At 36.3% G+C, this 20,511-nt stretch overlaps 1 protein-coding gene across 5 annotated transcripts in view; it reads left to right on the top strand.

The window, feature by feature from the left end:
* Positions 1–20,511, top strand: part of DOCK4 (dedicator of cytokinesis 4) — a 230,487-nt gene that overhangs the window by 165,743 nt on the left and 44,233 nt on the right. For all 5 annotated transcript variants that reach the window (XM_068997410.1, XM_068997418.1, XM_068997428.1 and 2 more), the window contains 5 exons: positions 3,069–3,167; positions 10,023–10,117; positions 17,407–17,482; positions 19,007–19,107; positions 19,733–19,791. In XM_068997410.1, coding sequence (XP_068853511.1) covers positions 3,069–3,167; positions 10,023–10,117; positions 17,407–17,482; positions 19,007–19,107; positions 19,733–19,791 — 430 coding nt within the window. The remainder of the gene's footprint in view (positions 1–3,068; positions 3,168–10,022; positions 10,118–17,406; positions 17,483–19,006; positions 19,108–19,732; positions 19,792–20,511) is intronic.

Raw genomic sequence — 20,511 nt, forward strand, 5'->3', positions numbered from 1 at the left:
ATTTAATAACTGTGGGAAAAAAAAGTGTTGTTGGGTTTTATTTCCTTGTTTTCTGTTTTCCTTTAGACTTGCAGAGAGCAAACTGTGTATGGAATGTTTTATGGAGCTGACCAAGCTCTGTAATGAGACAACATCCTGCTTTAATCACTGCGATTCCACAGCAATATACATCTAGGAGTTTGGGGTTTTTTTCTTGAAATTAAAAAATAACAAATGTGTGCTGTGTGGCGTATCAGGCCACCACAAGAAAATCTAAGCTGAAGAAAGGGTGGTAGTGTTAGACTGCTAGTGTAGCAAAGCTCTGATCTTATTTGTTTCTTATGAGATAACCCCTTGCTTGCAGATTAAGTTTTCATTAAACACCATGACAGCCTAATTCTTTTGCACCATCAAAAAATGAGACTCTGAAAGTGCTTTCAAGTTACAAAATTTTCTTTTATGCATCAGAAAAGCTGTGTTATTGTCACTGCAGGCTCCCAAAGAATACTTAATGTGGAAGTGACTCACAGTACAGCATAAGGCAATTATATACATTTATGTAGAAATATCATGCAGTATGGGCTTCTGGCAGCACATGGAGCCAGATTCTTGGAACTATTTGTAGAGCACGTATGATAAAGTACTCAATGTGAGTACAGCAGTAGAGTCTGTTCCAGTACGTTACCATTATTTCAAACTGCATGTGTCATAAAAAATTCTTTGTCAGATGTACCATGGGAGCATACTTAAAATAAATAAAGATAAAATTCTGTCATAGTTTCGAATGAGACATAGTCTTCCTTGTGGAAGTAGTCCCAAACCCATCTCAGTGTGATCTCCTAGGCCCACGTGTCACTGTTTTTCTTCGCAAAGAAACAGCATCAAGTCAGGCAGCATTGGGCTTTGTGGTGCCATGACTCTGCCATTTCTTTCATCTCTGTTAGCTTTGATACCTTGATACCATTAATTTTCAGTGAGCAGTCTTTTAGATGGTAACCTGCAAGGGTGTGATGCTTTAAACTGAGCATGAAGAAGACATGGCTTCAGGGTGTCAGTGTTAGAGATGTTGCATTGACAGACACGGAATTTAATGCAATGGTGAAATTTCTGCTTTAGTTTGTCACTGAATTAGACCTTTGGACTTCCTTAAGAAAAAAATACATTTGCCTATAAGGAGTTGGCAGAAAGCAGTCCAGTTAAAGTGAACTTCAGTTGATTTCAGATCTTGAAAGTTCAGTCCCTCAGAACCTAAATGAACTGCAATTTAATTGAAAGCTCCATGTTTTTTAATAATTGTGCTCCTTAAATAAGACACAAAAAATTTACTTAAGGAATCTGCATAAGTGATTTTAGTATACTGCTTGGCTTGAATTTTGACACTGGAAATGGACCCTAAATGTTTTTTATCAAGGTTTTGTATGTGGAATTTGCTTTTGTGCATGATTCGAAAGTTAATCTGTGGCCAACACTGGCAGAAATCCTACAGCATACATATTTATGTTGAGTTCAACAAATGAAGCTCACTGTGCATTGCTATTTTAAAAACCAGCCTCTATAGCTACCTACATTCAAATTAAAACCTCAAATTTAGAAGTCAGTTAACAATTATCCAAAGTTGATACTTTTATAACTCTAATCTGTCTGTCAAGTATAATAGTACAGCTCTCTGTAAGAGGTTGTGATTTTTAATATACTACTATATAAGTTGAAAGAAATGTGGGAACATAGAAGAAGGGTGACTAAAAAGGACTGCTTAGAATACCAAGGCAGGAAAGGAATTTTGTCAGTCAAGCTAGCAATTGAGTATATAGATATTTACAAGACAACAGTAACCTTTATGTTTATGCCCAGACCATGAATATTAAGAGATTTTGTAGCCTTAGGATATTGTTTTGAGGTTGTGATTGTGTGTTTCTATGAATGCTATGTTCACTGTAAAACAAAGGGAGGTAATAAATTTAGAATCATTACTTCACTGTAGAATCTTATTATTATTTTATCACCATGTTGCCAGAGAAAGCCATCACCTCACACAAGATCAAGTGCACCAGGTATAATCACAAATTAATTAGGCCTTCCAATGTAAAATCCAGAACAGCCACTCCTGTGAAAACATACTTCTTCTTTTTAGTCTTATCTTCTGTATTTAGTGAAAGATGGAGAGAAATCTTCCCAAAATTAGACTTGGCGAACTAATGAAAGACCCCAAATTAAAGTGCTTTTATCACCTGTCTGTTCTCCCAGTCTCATTCTTCATTCCTGGTACAGGCCAGAAATATATTTCCCATTTTTTAGCAAGCTTGTAAGATTTCAGAATTTTCATCACTGGGATGCAAACCAGACCTTTGACACTTTCCTGTCCTCATCCATTCTGCAGTCAGACCTGAGTGATATCATTCAGTATTTCTTTCCAGTCCAAAAGTGAATAAGCAGACAGGAGAGGGTGAATGGGAGAACCCGTTGCTTCCTGTAGCATCTTGGTTGTTTGACTGCTCACTGGAGGGTACCTAGTGCAGTTCTCTGCTCTTTTAATGAAAAATTCTTTTGTAAGCCCAAAGAAATTTCTGATCAAAACATTTTCAAAGTTTATGCAGTCCTACAAATGAGTTTTCTTTTTGAAAAATCTTGGTTTTTTGAGATGACAAAATGTTTTGAAAAATTCCCAGCTAACTCCATTAATTTATTCCCTGAAGGAAAACAATAGCATTCTTCCCAGAATTGTTGCAAAATATGTTTGTTTATATTTGTTTCAAAACTGAGTTGACTAAAGAGGTTGTAATTTTAGCAATCTAAGTAATTTGTTTAAAAACAGATACAAGGAAAACAAATCGCAAATTAAAATTTTACTGGTTTAGCCCTGCTGGAATGTTTTAAAATAGATTTTTCTAAGCAAGTAAACTCCATTTAGGGAAAAATATTTCCTTAAATGGGAAGGAAGTGCAATCAATGTATTTTCACAAAATGTGAAGCCTAATTGTAGATTAATTTCCCTTGCATTTGTTAGTTATTTTGAAGTGCTTATAATACAGCAGTTTAAGCTCAAGTGCAGAAAACATTATAATATTTCTCCTCTTGGCTTATCTGAACAGGGGGAATTTGTCTCGTGTTTGTTGTCACTCTTGCGACAAATGACTGATAGACATTATCAACAGCTTCTTGATAGCTTCAACACAAAGGAAGATCTGAGGGTGAGTAACAGAATTCTGTTTCCACTTGTTTAGGCCTTTCTATTTCTCTTTTTGATTTATCTCCCTTTAAAAGATCTCTGTGGTTTGATGAATCACTTCAGTATTTAAATGCAATGTGTTTTACAGATTAGCTAACTATTGCACAGCTTTTCTTGGGAACTCGGGTCCACTCTTACAGTGTGGCAAAGCTGCTACTGCTTCCACAATGACAGCAGAGAGAATATGGATGGAGGGAACTATATAATTGCTTTAAAGTCATGAATTTAGCCTCCAAACCTGTTTTAAAGATGGTGCCAGTGTAAGGTTACACTGCTCTTGTTTGATTCTTCCTGTCAGGCAATTGGGGATTTTTACGTTTGGCTTATTATACTTGCTTATTTTTTTCATTCATTAAATTATGTATGGCAGTAGCAGACATGCAGCTTGAGAAATGTATAATCAACTAACTCTTCATTTTTCTTAGCTGTGTAGCACGTCCGTTGGCAGGAGGATGTATCAGACTTACAATGTCTGCTCATTTAGATCATAGAAAAGAATATCTGTGGAGCTCTTTTAAGCCGACTTCTATCAGTTTCATTAATTTAGTTACGGGGTTTGTGGAGATACAACATTTTAAATTCTTTTTTTGAAGAGGGACAGGATTAAATTTTTTATTTTTTTTTAAGTTACGATTTCCTGCATAAATATATGCACCAAGATTTCCACTCTGCTGGACCCTGAAAAACTTATATAGTACCAAACTTGATCCACACAAAAAATCTAGAGTAATCATTTATGCACATTAGTCATCCAGTAATCATGTCCTAATGTGATAATATATTTTAGATGTTACTCCTTAATTACCATTTGATAAACTTACATACTGCCCTGAAAAGGGGAGTCTAGTCATGGTGCAATTTCAGATTTACTTAAATTCCTGACAGCTGCTTAGGGCTGAAGAGAGCATACCATTTGTGAGTGCCTTTTCTTCGAGTGAGGTGGTCATTTAGAGCTTGACAGACAGAAAATGCTGCTAAGAAGTTATCATGAATCAAGAGCACTACCTAGGAGTTGTATAGGGTGAACAATTTTTATATGAGCAATACAGCATCTGTTTTCACCTAGAATAGTTGCTATCCTTAGGCAAATTTTCATAAATATTGTGGAACCTAGGCATTTTTAGTGGAAATTTTCTCCCTTTTGTGTGAGTTCTGACCAGGTATTCCTAGAGGTTTCAGGCTTTATTTCTGTTTGATGTATCTGTGAAATACAGTGTTGAGTTTATTCAGACTTTTCTTCCTTCTAGAATATGAAAAATCTCTGGAATTAATGCTTGAATGGTGTTTGATTTGACACATTTAAATTCCCCCCACGCACATACCCTACTATTACGCAGAGACATATGGAAAGCAGCTGTAGCTGGTGCCATCAGCTATCAAAACAGAGGTCTTAAGAACTCAAGTCCAGAGTTTATTTCCATTCAGATCTCATCAAATCAGCATCAGCTCCATCAGTGATTCAGTGGCAGTAGTCTGATCATCATTAATGCAGCATTCCTTTTCTTCTGAATCTTAAATAATATATTGTTTTTTCCCCTCACTTGGAAATATCAAATATCACTGAGAGCAAGAGGGAAAATGAGAGCTAGTGTGTGACACTGACACTGCTGTTAATCATGAGGTGACTGTGTTTGACTAGGCTATCTAAACCATCTTGCCACTTCCCTTTTAACTTTTCTGCTTTGATTACCAAGTGTGGAATTTTCTTTGCTTTAACATATTTTAGGAAATATCAGTATGGATAAAAGAAAATTCAAAAGGTGTAAATATCAGTGATAAGACTTTTTTTCTCTGAGATGCTTTAGAAGCTGAAACAGTAGCCTTAGTTAATCTAGTGGCTAGTTGCGATTGAAACTTCAGTGATAACTACCATCAGCTTACTGTATTTCTGACTCCTCATTTTGCCCCCAGTCAGTGGTAGCAAAGTCAGTTAGGTCTTCCTGAAGCCCCATTACAAGTTAGCAATCTGATAGGAGGTTTACAGGGGACTTACCTGAGTGTAACCTAGGCCTTTGAATTGCTTTGTGCTCTGCTTTTTTGTTTTAGCTACCTCTGGTTACAATTAACCATCTGTACTAAATGATTAGGCACTGATAACACATGACATTTCATCTTTCTTCCACACTAATTCTCAAGGTGGCTATGTCAGTACTTGCATGAATGTGTTTGCACAGCATTTGTGATGCAGTTAATAAAAATACTCCCACCAAACCACTTCTCCAAACAAAAATTCACTCATGAAAGTACTTGCAAAAAAAGGAAAGAAGGTTTTGCAATTTTTTTTTTCATTTTTAGCAGTCTATACCAAACTTACTAAAGGCTGTTTCCAGCTTGTTAAACAAAGAAAAGCAAAATGGAGACTTTGAAGGAATGACATGTACACATTTCTATGACATGCATCTGAATGATGCCTTAAACAAGTGGTTGCTTATGCAAATATTCCCTCTATTTTGTAAATATATTTATCTTAAGTAATTGACATGGTGACTGTTTTGTCAGTTTTTTAAGAGAGGTTTTTTCCACTCAAAACAGAAGATAGGAAAAACATTTTATGTTTGAAAACATGTAAATGAAGTATAAAAGAACTGACAGGGGTTTCATGGCTGAGTGGTAGAACCCGGCACTATACTTCACTCACTTTTTGAAACCCTGACTTTAACAAGACAGTAATTTTAAATGCTTCCTTTCATCTTTCTGTATTATTTTAAAGGTGTGCTCTTTTTGCTTACCACAAAATGCTTTCTACTACTAGTAAATATCTTTTACAGCAATTTATAGAACAGAGGTACCTTTGTAGGTGGATATTTACTGCTGTGAAAAAGCTCAAATATAATTTATGACAAAAGGTAACAGTGAAAATTATAAATAGGAGATCAGTGGGAAAGTGAATGCAAAAAACAGTGTATGTTAGCACAATGCAGCTTTGACTGCAGGAAGGTGGCTTCAATCAATATGTGTGGGGTTTTTAATTAATAGATTAAAAGAAGACATAACAAGTAAGCACCTAGCAGAAGGCCTAGTTTTTATTCATTTGCAGTGTACCCGACATAATGTGACAGAATAGAGATTTGATGAAGGAAAAGATAATATTTCATAGGGTTGGGTGTAAGCCTTACTAGTTCTGTCATCCGTCTCTTCCACCTCAAGGAGCCTGAGCAGGATACGGTGGCTGCCAAACCCTAATACCAAGTGCAGGTTATTCCATTGTTCTCTAACGGCCCCTGGGACACAGGGTGAGGTCCATAGGCATGGGGAGTGTCTCTGGTGGAGAAGCTCAGTTCTAGCCACCATCCTTCCCCTGCTATTCGGGGACATCCACTCACATGTGGGACTTCTGAAAAATCGTCTGGGGCAGAGGGAAGGTTCTAAAGCCACTCATTTAGGTGGCTTCTGATGTAGATTAAGAAAGCAGTGAAGCAAAGAAGATCTGGGAAAGGAGCTGGCCAAGGGATGGATGAGTTGCCCAGGAAGTGACAGCTCACTGTGAAACCATCCTCCTCCTTATTGGCATTTGGCACTCTGGATGCTCTACAAAACCCTGATATCAAGTAGCCTGATAACCCTGCAGTGTGAATCAAAGCAATGGAACATCAAGCAATTAGCTTCAAAGTGGTCGGTTGACCCAAGTTAAAATGCTTTATAGATGTACCCCAAGAGATCCAGTGAAGAGTCTGATCTGCTTTGCAGAGGATTTTACATTCATACTGAGAAATGTGCAAAGAAATTCCAAGTCAGTTTTTGGTTAAATGAATAGATGGTTTTCAGTCCTTCAGAAGGCTGTGCTTCTTCTGTAATCATAGTTAGAAAATTTCATTGGGCAAATATTGCTGCTCAAAGAAAACCAAACTGTGATACTACATTATTTAATCACAGAATCACAGAATGGGTTGGGTTGGAAGGAAGCTTAAAGATCAGGCAGGGATGCCTTCCACTCGACCATGTTGTTCAGAGCTCCATCCAGACTGGTCTTGTGCACTTCCAGGGATGGGGCTTCTGCAACATCTCTGAGCAATCTGTCCCAGTGCCTTACTATCCTCACAGTAAAGACTTTTTTTGCTAATATTTAAGCTAAACTTATTCTCTTCCATTTGGAAGCCATTCCCCCTTGTCCTGTCATCACACGCCCTTTTAAATAGTCTCTCCCCATCTTTCTTGCAGGCTCCCTTCAGATACTGGGGGGGCTTCAGTTAGGTCACCCTGCAGCTTCCTCCTTTCCAGGTTGAATAATTCCAATTCTTCCAGCCTTTCCTCACAGGAAAGGTCCTCCATTCCTCTAACCATCTTGGTAGCCTCATTTGGACTCTCTCCAACAGGTCCCTGTCCTTCCTGTGATGGGGCTCCAGAGGTGGATGCAGCACTCCAGGTGGGCTCTCACCAGAGTGGAGCAGTGGGACAGAATCCCCTCCCTTGACCGGCTGGCCACGCTGCTTTTGATGCAGCCCAGGATACAATTGGCTTTCTGGGCTGGGAGGGCACTTTGCCTGCTCATGTCCAGCCTCTCATGCACCCCAAGTCCTTCTTGGCAGGGCCCTCTGGATCTGTTCATCCCCCAGCCTGTATTGTTACAGGGGGTTGCCCTGACCCAGCTGCAGCACCTTGCACTTGGTCCTGTTAGAACCCATGACATTCCCACCAGGCTACTTCTTGAGCTTGTCCAGGTCCCTCTGGATGGCACCTCTTCCTTCAGGTGTGAAGTTAAGTGGTGTGAAATTAGTACTAAACCTTATAGTACTATCTAGTATTATCTTACAGATAGTACTAGACCTTATGCACACTAGATAGGAATATTAAGAGATGGTATTTAGAGTATGTGAAAGGACAAAATTACTTCCTTTTTGTCTCTTAAGATAGAAGACATATGAGACATTAATTCTATCTGTACTCAACCAACCAAATGTTAGTTCACTTATACTGCCGGCAAAAATGTTTTTTAAATGTTAAAGTCTGTTACTAAACTTATGTTTTGCATCTAATATCACTACATTGATGACATGATTTTCTATTTTTTCTGTGAAAATTAGAAATAATTATCCTGGTATTAATGATTCAAAATTTAATGGCAGTATCTACATTTCCTTTTTTTAAAGTTTGCTTGGAATAAAAAGATGTATTTGGATTCTAGCCTGAAGTTACCCAAAGAAATGAAGTACATATGATCTTCCTTTCTGACTGTTATTCTTCATGACTTTTGAACAAGCTATCTCAAAGGCACTAAGTTTATACCTTACACAGCCCTTGGGTTTTAAATCTTCAAACCGCATGGTTTTGTGGTTTCCCAATAACAGCCATTTGGCCTCTTCAGCTCAGCAATCTGCTGGTTAAATCCCTAATGGCAGCAACAGGTATTGTGTCTGGACAACAGACAGGCTAAAAAGGGAATATGGAGGAATTTGGGATGTTGTTGTGAGGTGATATGCAGCAACATTCAAGGCACTGCAAGATTGTTGGGATTATGGCACAGAGCTGTTGGATTACTGCAGGGAAGGGAGGTAACCTCTACAAAATAAAAAGGCACTTAAGTACAAGGTGCAAAGCTATAGAAAAATGGCCTGGAATAAATGTGTTTCTCATAGAGACAGGTACTTGTTTATCTTGTAAAGCTGGTCACATGCATTCAAACAGTATGTTATCTGCAATGAGTACTGTTTATACTCTTTAATAGAGATAATTTTTGGCATCTTGCTCAGAAAACAGGTTGTCTCTTTTATGTAATCTTCCCTGGTGGGTGGGTGTGGGGATCTCATCTGCCTTATCCAGTGCCTGTATTTGTCCCCCTTTACAGTGATTCTCTGATGAAAGACATCTGTTGTGCAATGCCTGTCATCTATACTTTGATAAATGCACTTGAGAACATATTTTGGTGTTCAAAATTATTTGTATCTTCATCTCATCTGTGTTTCGGGGTAACTCTCTACAAGTGATGTGGGCAGAATGAATACCAAACATTTCAAGGTCAGGTACTGCACTGATTCTGTTAGATGTGTTTATATCACTTGCTTCATGCTCTTCATGTTGTCAAAAGCTCAATTTTCATACTAAAAGAATACCGGCAGTACTATGCATAATCAAGATGGTCCCTTGTTCGTTTTATTTGAGAAAAGGAAAACTAAAAAAAAATACATGGTGAGAGGAATAGATTACTTATTTATTAGGGAGTTAAATGACATAGGAGATGATAATGCTAAAAGCTTTCAGGCAGTGCTTTCTACATTCAAGGTAGCTCACAGGTGTTGACTGCCTTTTTAGATCCAGCAAATGAGGCAGAATGGTTAAGTGACCTGCACACAGCCAGCCAGTTGCACTACCAGTTATGGGGCCTGGGCATCTCTATTGGAGTCACTGGTCTCTCTCAACTCAGTAATAAAATTGTCCTTACATTCTCTCTCTATCCCACCAAATTATGCCACTTTTAGAATAAATCTCGAAAGTGATGAAAGCCTGGCATGATTAAGGAGATATTCTGAACTCTCTGGTGTTTGTAAAGTGCTTTTTTGATTTGCAAATTGTTCTCGACGTTGCATTTGTGGAAGTGTATGGGTGGAAACCAAATGCATCTTTGACATTTCTTTTATGCATTGCTGTCAATCATATGGCACATTATATTATTTTCGTCATTTTAAGAAGAAAGGATTAAATCACTATTTGAAAATTCTTGGGAAGTAATAAAAAAAAGCATTCAGAGGTGTATCTATGGTGAAAATAAGTGCAGTTCTGTTATTTCTGTAATGATTTTCTTCTCTCTGATTAAAACATTTTTAAAGCTCACTTCTCTTTTTAAAGCAGCAATGACATATGACTACTTCTTTCCTTTCCAAAGGATTTCCTGCTGCAGATTTTCACAGTATTTCGGATACTAATACGACCAGAGATGTTTCCAAAAGACTGGACAGTGATGCGTTTGGTTGCAAACAAGTAAGGTATTTTTAATGTTATTAAAAAGTATGGGTAGTATTCACAGAGCACAATAAAAATAAATTTATATGATGTATGTAATAAAAATTCAATATATTTTTTATAATGCTGGCTGCAGTTCTTTTTTTAATTCAAGATTTCAAATTTCTGGACTTCTTTTATACCTCAAATTTATAATATAATCTAAACATCTTTCTGTTTTGAATTTTAGTAAGCACATATAACTGGAAACTCAGAAACACTTTTACAGACCAAAGCTGCAAAGCATCAACAGCTTTGTTTTCCAAGTAACAAATGACAAGTCTTCCAGGAACTTCTTTTCAAATCTGTTCCTTGAAATTCCGAATTGGTAAAGATCTGTTTGCTCTCCAGAAAAATTATCAACTGTAATATTGTTAATGATGTTTTTGCATGTTTGTTCATTTAGTGTTGGTCAGAAAAATCACAAATTAAAAATCACAAATCAAGAAATGAGGCACAGCACAAGCAGCAGTCATGTAAGGCTCTAAGCAGTGCTTAGTGAGATTTTCAGATTAAACCTGCCCGTCAGCCATTCTTTCTCTGCTCAGGCCTTATTTTTAAAGAAACAGGTTCCCAGCATTTCTAAGAAGTAATTCTGACAGGTCTGAAACTATTAAGTTTTATTTCACCACCTTTATCACCACCTATCCCTTTTGCAGTCTTAGCTTTAGGTCAGATAAAGCAGCTGAATGATCAGCACAGTTACACAAAAGCAGAGCAGGGGCATTGTGTTGGGCAGACCTAGGAATCCAGAATGTAGGATTGGCTTAAAATTTCGTGATACGTATTGCAGTGCCTGATTAAAATTCAGTTTTAGTCTGCATTGTGCCTGCTGGCTTCAAGGAGAATTTAAATTCGTGGTGCTGTAGCAATTGTACTAGTAGCAATATTATTGGTACAATTAAAATTAACAACACTTGTGTGTATGATCTGTATTTGTTGTGTGTGTGTGGATATGCAAGCATAATAGTATTTGCTCAAGCTTTGTCATGACTTGAAAAAATTAACATTTTTTTTGTTACTTTTTATTACCTCAGTGTTGCTAATCTTGCCAAGTTTGAATTCCAGAAAAAAAAGTTACTTATTAAAGAATGGATAGGATCATTTGTTTCTGTTATGATATTAAATAAGGTATGGCTGATACTAGCCTGTATTTGGTAATCATGCTTAAGAAATAAACTGTGAAACACAAGAAAGAGGGAAAAAGACATAAGAACTTTTAGACAAAATAGGTAGTCTAAGAAGTTGTTGTATATTTCAGTAACAGCTGGCTTGGCAGATGGCTTTGCAACAGCTGACATGTACAGAACTGAGGTTTAGGAGCGACCTTGGCATATGTTACATGGCTGGTGATGTTCAGATGGTATGAAGTTCTGCAAAAGGAGCACTTTTCTTCACCAGTATTTTAGTAACCATCACACATCTCCCTTTATTAATCCATGGCATTTGTTTCTGACCATCTAGGAGGTGAGTCTATGCCCAGTTCTGTCAGGCAAAGAAGTTAGGCAGAAGCTGACAATAACTGCTGGTGGGAATTGGCCATGAGGACTTCGTCAGACCACCTAACTGATCCTGATAGCACACAATTGCATAAGCACTTCTGCCAGCAAGTGGGATTGTAAGCACATCTTTACCAATTCAGCTTTCAATAATTGCTTGGCTAGGAATTTGTTCCAGTGTGGAGGAAGTGCTAGTTTGCTATGAAATAGGGGGTTGACCAGGTGTGCTTAAATGTGTGGTGAAAGCTGAAGCCTCATTATTTCTACATTCCTATTCTGTTCCTTTTTGAGGCAGCAGAAAGGAAAATCCACTTCTGTTCTCTCCTCAGCTGCAGAGAAATAGTTTTTCCAGAGCTGTTTCTGAATGGGAGCTTCTTCCTTTGCCTCATGTCCCTCACTGCAATGGCAGTGGCTGCCTTCCTTTAGCTTCCTCATGGTGTTCAAAAGCACAATCAGAGTTGTAGCTTTGCTACAATTGTTCCAGCCCAAAACCTTGAAATGCAAAGGAAAGAGCCTAGAGGCAGGATGTGAAATTAGGGCACTGCCTGCCCCACAGATAGAAGTAAGCTGTTCTTCCTGAGCTTCAGTTGATCAGCCAGAGCACTTCCAGGGATATGAGACTCTTCAGAACTGAAGGCAAAACTTCTTGAGCTCTCTGCTCTATTCATGTCTAAAAGAAAGAGCCAGAAGGTCTAGCCCATCTTTTTAAGAGCAGAATTAAGTGATCCAATAACAGTCTGGGTCTTTTCTAACTTCTGCTTCCCAGGAATAAAACAAGTGCCGTATTTCCTGTGTCCGACGGCTGCCCTCTCACCTGTGTGGCCTTTTACTCAGCTCACCTGAAGGTGGTGTGTGTGTCATGGAAACTTCACCCATTGCTGTAGTCACATCAACAGCAGCACTGGTTTTCTCTCCCTGTCCCTAGAGTGATATAAAAATTTAAACTGTCTGGTATTTACAGGAAGAGAGATTTAGCCTGTCTGAGCCTAGGGAAGAAATAAGTCTTAGCAAGGATATAATCAAGTAATAAGCTTTTCCTGGGAGAAAATACTTTTTTTCCTCTTACTTATGTATGCAGAACTACAATTACCTGAAATATTTCTAAGTCTTAAATGCCATAATTCTTACAATATACAACATTTAGGTTTAAAAATATCGCTGCCCCCTGCCTCATTGTGGGGTTTTTTTTCTTTCTAGTTGCAGTGTTTTCAGTAATTATGTAGCATCTGATACTTGGATTCTGTCTGGGAAATTAAAAAAACCCAACAAAAGTGAAGATACTATGAACTCAAGAAGGGAAATCTCTAACTATCCAGAAACTAAGATGTTTCATGATGACACATGTAGGATCTGTAGTTCTGAATGTTCCTATGCCCAACATGTGAAAGTATTAATGGCTAGCATTAAGTGCCAATTGACTTCTAAAATTTGAGAAATAAAGTAACATTTAAAAAGGCAAACTTAGGACTAAAGCAGAGAAATAGATTTTTTGAATTGTATTCTGTAATGGAAGGAAAACATGCAAAAACATCCTTAGCTTCTAAGGGTTGAGCAATGAGACAAAAAACTAAAGCTTCATAACCATGTAACATCTGTCATGAGCTAATCAGCATGTATGCAGGAAAGCAAAATAATTACTAATGGTGATTTAATATTTCTAACATGGATGTTACTACTGAGTTACAAATATGACTTTATGTATACTATGGAAAATATTATTTTAATTTCTTTCATTCTGGGAGTAGACTTTCTTTCTACATCAACTAGGTAATATCTAGCTTCTATTTGTAACCACATAATATAGGAAGATGTCTGAATCAGTTGCCTAGTGCCAGAGAGAAATACTAAATTTTATAGCAAAATATGACTTACTAAAACTGAAGCTTCTGGAGAAGACCTTGACAGTCTCAACTGGAAATCACTGTGTAATGGTCACTGGCTTCAGTTACCTTAAGGTTAGGAAAAGAATGACTTGTCTAATACTTTAATTGCCTGGCATCTTTTGAGAGCAGTTAATAGACTCAGCTGAACTTCATGTTATTAACAGTTGAAGAGGGACTTAGAGAGCAAAGGAGTTTCAATTACTTGCTGAGCAAATGTTTGATATTCATAACACACTATGCTTGTGTATTATTGAACAAAGAACTAATTTTCTGCTGCTCTTGGTATGCAAAAAGCTTTAATTTTCAAGATCTCTGTGTAACTAACTGTGCAAATCCTTTCAGCATTTTGCTTATTGGTAGAGATGCTAGGTCATCCAATCCTCAATTTGAATATTAGAAGCACACAAAATAGGTGTACGAATAGTATTATTTATAGTAAAATAATTAATCTTTAAAGTAAGGTTTACATAATATGTTGCTTACACTGAAATTTCAAACATATCTACTGACAGTTGGGCATAAGGGCTTTAAGTTGACAATCCTTTTGGTTATCAAATTCAGTAATGGCTGAAATACATTATTATTATTACTACTATTATTATTATTATAAAAGTAACTCAAATGGAATACACAGTAAGGGAAGACATCAAATCAGCATTAGGGTCATCATTATGGCTGCTCTGAAGAATCCTGTTAGCTCCTATGGTGTGGGAGTCTAAGACTCCTACAATGAACAAAAATTCTTGCTTTTATGTAATACATAGTGTTGCTAACAACATTTTTGCTTTTATGTAATACAAAATGTTGCTAGCAACTGAACCTGGCATTCAGTCCTTCACAAAAAGCATAGATATACATAGGCATGCGTGAGTAAATAAGCTCATAAACATAACAGTAGGTGCATACACATATACACGATTCAAGGTTTATTTCATTTATTTGTGAGCTATGAAAGACATTTTTGTTCAAATACCTCTGTGTTTGGGAATATTTCACTCTGAAATAGCAAAGGATGGAATGAGAAGCTACTGTTATATATTCATCCTGTATCAGCATGGAAAAGGAAAGCGTTCATTTTCTACCACTGGCTGCCCAGGCAAAAGCCAAGTTGCCAGAGCATAGCCCAGGCAGTAAACAGTTGTTGAACTTCTGGATTTTTCAAATAGCTTATTGCAGAAAGGTTTGCTCTGAAAATTTGATGGAAAAGCCACTCCCAACAACAATGGCCTTACCAGACATTGGGCTAGCATCCTTTGTATCAGTCCAGCATAACTTATTAGCTACAAGCAGATGTTTTTGTCCTGTAAAACCAGCATTCTGAACAAATATGTGGCAGGTGGTAAGAGGAAGAAAAGCAAGTGTTGTCACAAACTCAGTTTATAGTTTGATACTCAGATGGATTTCAGATGAATGTTGTTGTTGTTGTTGTTGTTGTTGTTGTTTGGAAATTGCTGGCTGGGAATCAACTTGGAAGTGAGTACTGTACCAGATCAGGCAGCTGTCTTCTGGCTGCTGCCTCTGTTTTGTGCATTTTTTTTTTTTTTTTTATATATAAGCATCCCCAACCTTAGCTTGTTTTCTGTTCTACCTGATTTTAGATTCAGAATAACAGATTGTGGGTCAAAATCAATGTCTTCAACCTTGTGTGTTGCATCTGGTGTTTTGAGGTTTTTTTATCTACAACATAGTCTCTCATGTTAGAGACCCACATTTTATCAACAAATCCATATCATATCTTTGGCTTGCCAAATAAATAAAACCTGAGCTAAATTTCTTATAGGAAGAAATACTTGCATTGCAATTATTCTGTTATGTCAGGAAAAATCTTCAAAAAATATTCTAAAAATTGCATTTAAGATGTCTACTTTATTCACCTCCTCGTAAGAATTGAAGCAGATCTTTCTGTTCAGTTTCACCTGCCATGGAAGGAATGTAGCAAGAAAGGAATTGTCCCAGACATAAATAGAACTATGTAATGTAAACTTGGCAGTATGGTTACGGATCTTGTGGGATATTCTCTTGAGTAAAGTTTTCAGGGATTTATTACTTTGGACTTAGGTGGAAATTTTACATAGCAATAATTCTGATGAACTGACTTATTCTATCAGAATGTCTTCCTGAAATATACAAACTGTTTCCATTTTGTGAAGCATATGGGCTTTAAATGAATCATGCACAACAACAAGAATGAAGGGGCTCTGTTCTTATCCATGCCTTGATTATTAACTTCGCTTGTACTGCATTTTGCTAATGTTTCACTTTGTGTTCCTTGCTGCAACAGTGAGTGCTGTACTCAGGCTGTAACTCTCCATTGGTGAAAAAGTGGGATTAACTTCGAGATGAGTGCTAAGCATGGAACACTGTTTGGATAGAAAAGTTACAGAGTAATTGCTGAGAAAATAATATGTATGAAAAGGACACTTGAGCAATGGAATAGGAGTAAATGAAACATGAGACTCAAGCACTGTTCTAAAAACAGTCTCAAATGGCTGTTACAGGTGTTCAGGCACATCAAACAAGAAGGTAAAGTTTGGCAGGGACAGTAATTTTAAAAGTAGAAGGATGGAAGCAAACATTTGAACTACTATTATGTTAAATTATACATAGCCATTTTTTATTTATAAATGTGAAAACTGTCAAAAGTGCCAGAAGAAAAATATAGTTTATCTCCTAGGTGGGTTGGCTAACATTTAATTCTCCAGTGTTGTACAAATGAAAAATATTATAACCTTGAAATATATATATTGCTGTTATTATACTTCACAATTTTTTTTGTCTTGAATGCATTGCAAAAAATAGTAAAAAAAATGAAGTCCAATGTACAGAAAGGGAAACAAATTTTAGCAATGTAACAGCATGCAGGTCAAGAACTATGTTCAAAGAATAACTAAATGTATTAATAATAGACAGATGGTAATTAAATGAAATGTTTAGATATAACCTTTTTCTCAGAAGATCTTTAAACAGTTGATTGTTGTAAAATACATAACAGCGAAAAGATCATTGTGTTTATCTTTTTTTTTTCTCCGTAAGTATTCACTTCTGACCATTTTCAAAAAGAATTTAATGCTTTATACGGATTTTTAGTTTGACTAAATATGTTGGCAGACAAGAGTGCTGCAGAGGTTAGTGTAAGGTTTGAATCATTAAAATAAGTGTATTTAAATAATCTCAAAGAATATTCTGTTTCTGTTGATTACCGAAGTTGGTTGCTGCAATAAACAAAGCCATCATTGACCTTTGGTGACAACCACTGTGAAAGGATCTTGGTCATATATATTTATTTAAGGTAGATTATTATCATTCAGGCAGCTGGAAATGTAGGGTAATATATGAGTATTTACAACATACAGCATAAGGATCTTTAGAAGCAGATCCTTCTCTCAGAGCTCATGCAGTTCTGCATTTATCTGTTGTCATTAAAAAGACTTTTTGTTCATAGAGGTGTCAATGTTGAATATTGGTATTTACTAGATATTTTATATTTGCAATCTATATGCACATACTTTCAGTACCAAGAAAGCTGAAAACAAATTGTACAACTGTGTGTATTAATGCTATTAAGACAAGGTGTGTAATAAATCTGATGTCATAATTATTTGCAGAACAAAGTTTATGATTGGTCTTGATCAATTATATTCTTCTATATAGAATCTCTGTTTTCAGTGCACATTCTTACAGCACACCTTATTTATCTCAATGTGCATGTTTTCTGTCAATAGGTGCAGGTAAGTCAGGCATTTGTATGATTTGTTGAAAATGTAGTATTTAGTGCCACTAGACATGCTACGTCTGTTTCTTCACTGGAAAATTCTCTGGCTTTGATTCTTAAATACGAATTTCCACTTAATGAAAACTCCTGTCTTTTTCATTTTTTTCTTCCCAGTGTGATCATTACTACAGTCTTGTACCTTTCGGATGCCCTTCGTAAAAACTTCTTAAATGAAAACTTTGATTACAAGGTAGAGTAAATTATAGATGCAATAGCTGCTACATCATCCTGTGGCTTGGTGTTTCTTAAACTTAGTTCCAGCATCTAAACAGCTAGAACATGTACTAAATCAGTAATTTCAAACACTCAGAGATGTTTTTCCTTAATTGCAGGACTATCCTAAAAATGACTGCTGTGGGGTTTTTTTAATGTCATCTTTTTTTCATTTTGTTCTTTGAGCCTCTTTGTTAGACTACTTATTTAGGATTTTTGCATAGCAAATTTTTGGATCAGAAAATTATTTAGCTATTATTTTTTAGTTATCACAGAAAGAAAAAAATATTTCATGTTTTTAATCAATGCAAATTTATATAAAATGCAGGTTTATATTTTTGTAATTTCTCTCAAGACCAATTAACATGCTGCATAATTAAAATTATAAAATTATGACACTTCATGGTGAATGTAGTTAAAGTTGTTAGTGGGTACCTCATATAGTGAGATACTGCATTTATGATAAACTGTGAATTACAGATTATGCTTTTAGGATTAGAACATCTAGGAATGTGTCTGAAAAGACACATTTCCATGGAAACAAACCTGAATGAATATTCTGCCCAACCAAGAGATGTGAGTCCAACTACTGCATCATGAAAAGTGCAGAATTTCCTTCCTAGAAAAGACAGTGAGCTCCTGTTGACTTCCAGCAGGGTTGTGGATGCTTCTCTGAAAATTCAGACTTCTGTTAGATAGGTAGGCAGGAATGCAGATTTATCTACTTAACTGAACATGAGGAAGCCTATTCTTTATGAATTTCTGTAAGTTCAGAGGCTAAAACTGATAAAAGAATTGCCTGTAGAACAAGGCCTCTATGTTCCTTAAACTTGAGTAGCAATGTTATTGCTGTCCTGCTGAACTGCAGGGTCTGGAATAGGGCTCCCTCTACACTTCTTGTCATGGAGCATCTATAATTGGGTTGTTATAATAATTAGTATTTCATTTTATCTCTAAGTCTTAGAAGTAGAATATTCAACATCTAATTCATAAAGCATGAGCACAAAACATCTGTATATTTGCAATATCTTAACAAAACCTGGCTTTGGTTTTGTCCAGTGAAGGCTGCAGCAAGTGTGACTTGCAACTACTATTATAAAGTGTGATGGACAGAGAATATCAATCTTGTTATGTGATAGCTTTTGAGGTGTCAGAATTTTTTGGGGTTTGGACTTGAAGTGCAGTTTTCTATTTAAATATACCCCAATGAAAGTTTCCAAAAGTAAGGTTTTCTGATTTGGAGGGATGAAAAAACCAAATCTGTAACTTTGAAACTTTGAAATTTAGAGATGTAGGATATGTAAATAGATGTATTTTTGCTGAACATTTTGGTGTTGGTGAAAAGTATATTTTAGGTCAAAGAAATTTAGTCAAAAGCAGTTTGAGTAATTTATTAGTTGAGACTGAAACAAGGGCTGTGATTTGAAATTTTGCATCTTGAGTGGTCATAAATTGTGGTACTGAGAAAATGAAATAACCACATGCCATATTCTTATTGTAGATATGGGATTCCTACTTTTTTCTTGCTGTAATTTTTATAAACCAGTTATGTCTGCAACTGGAGATGTTCACACCTTCCAAGAAGAAAAAGGTTTTAGAAAAGTAAGTATTGCTGTTAGCTCATAGAAAACTAACCGATTTAAAATTTCTCAAGATGCAAGACATTGGAGGTTGCAAGAGGACCCACCAAAAGAAAAACATATCAGTATGTCCACTGACTAGAACAAGAGTTGGTTCTGGCCCTTTGTACAGGTCTTCAGAGCCAATAGCCTTCATGTGAGTGCCTCCAGTGGTTCAGACACTGGGAGCGAAACAGCCGCTCATTGCTGGTGAATGCATGAGTCAACTCACACTTGTTCAGGTGTTTCTGCTGGGCACTGCACTATTGTCTGTATGAATTAATTGTATTTCTTTAAGTTAGAACAAAACTATTTGTTCTCAGAGAGAGAACTGGAGCACGTTAAGGCAAAAAATAGGTTTTACTTCACAGCTGTATTACTGACGTGTAGCATTTTGGCAATATTTTGAATAAACCTGGGTTTAGGAATCCTGTTTTAGCTAGGTATGATTGAAAGAGCAAAAGCCTGGAAGAAACCAGCACTTTCAAAGTTGTTTTTTCTGGACTAAAAATGAGACATTTCATTTAATAATGTCACAGAATGGCATATGAACTTGATTTTCTTAAATTATCTTTCACTTTTTTGCTTTATTTTTTAATACACTGCAGATATGGCGACATGCGGGTAACAATGGGATGTGAAATCTTCAGTATGTGGCAAAATTTAGGTAAGTGATTAAACACATCATCAGTAACTCATAAAATGAAAGCAAATTATTAGTTCTTCAGCTATTATATATATTTCCCAGGGATAGAGGAGTTGTTGATAATTACGTTCAAGGTATGAAGTCTTGATTCAAGTTTAGGAAAAAGCTTGTCATCTGTAGTTTCTTCTTTATAGCTCAACTCAGCTTTCTAAGCCTTGATACTGTATCTGACCTATCCCTATTTCTTCACAGAAACTGAGAGAATACTATCAGAGAAAATGAAGAAAGAAAGTACTACTCTTTTTGGGCAAAATTATTATGCCTTGAAATCTACTCATGTTCTTATTTTTAGTCATGTTGTCAAATAGTTTAAGGACAAGACATGTCTTAATTCTGAAGCTCTCCTGAGATGCTGGGTTTGCATCAAGTCTTCTCTGAAGTCTTATTTGCACTAAAATATAAAGGCATAAACAAGTCAGTGACTAATGTATAAACAACACATTGGTCAACAAGGAAAAAATACATGCTTGAATATTAACTTAGGAACACATTTATATTTTTAACTGTGCAAACTGTTTGAAAGTATGAGTGTCAGAGAAATGCAGTTAAATGTTGTGTGGGAAAAAAATAAAAAGTGAGTAGAAGATTTGGATGCTACATTTGTCATCTTTGTATTTCAGTTATTCAATATTTACTTCATCAGAAGGCTTATTAAAGATACAGGAACCATCATCAGATGAT

The sequence above is a fragment of the Aphelocoma coerulescens genome, chromosome 1A, assembly GCF_041296385.1.
Source record: "Aphelocoma coerulescens isolate FSJ_1873_10779 chromosome 1A, UR_Acoe_1.0, whole genome shotgun sequence".
Classification (NCBI taxonomy): Eukaryota; Metazoa; Chordata; class Aves; order Passeriformes; family Corvidae; genus Aphelocoma; species Aphelocoma coerulescens.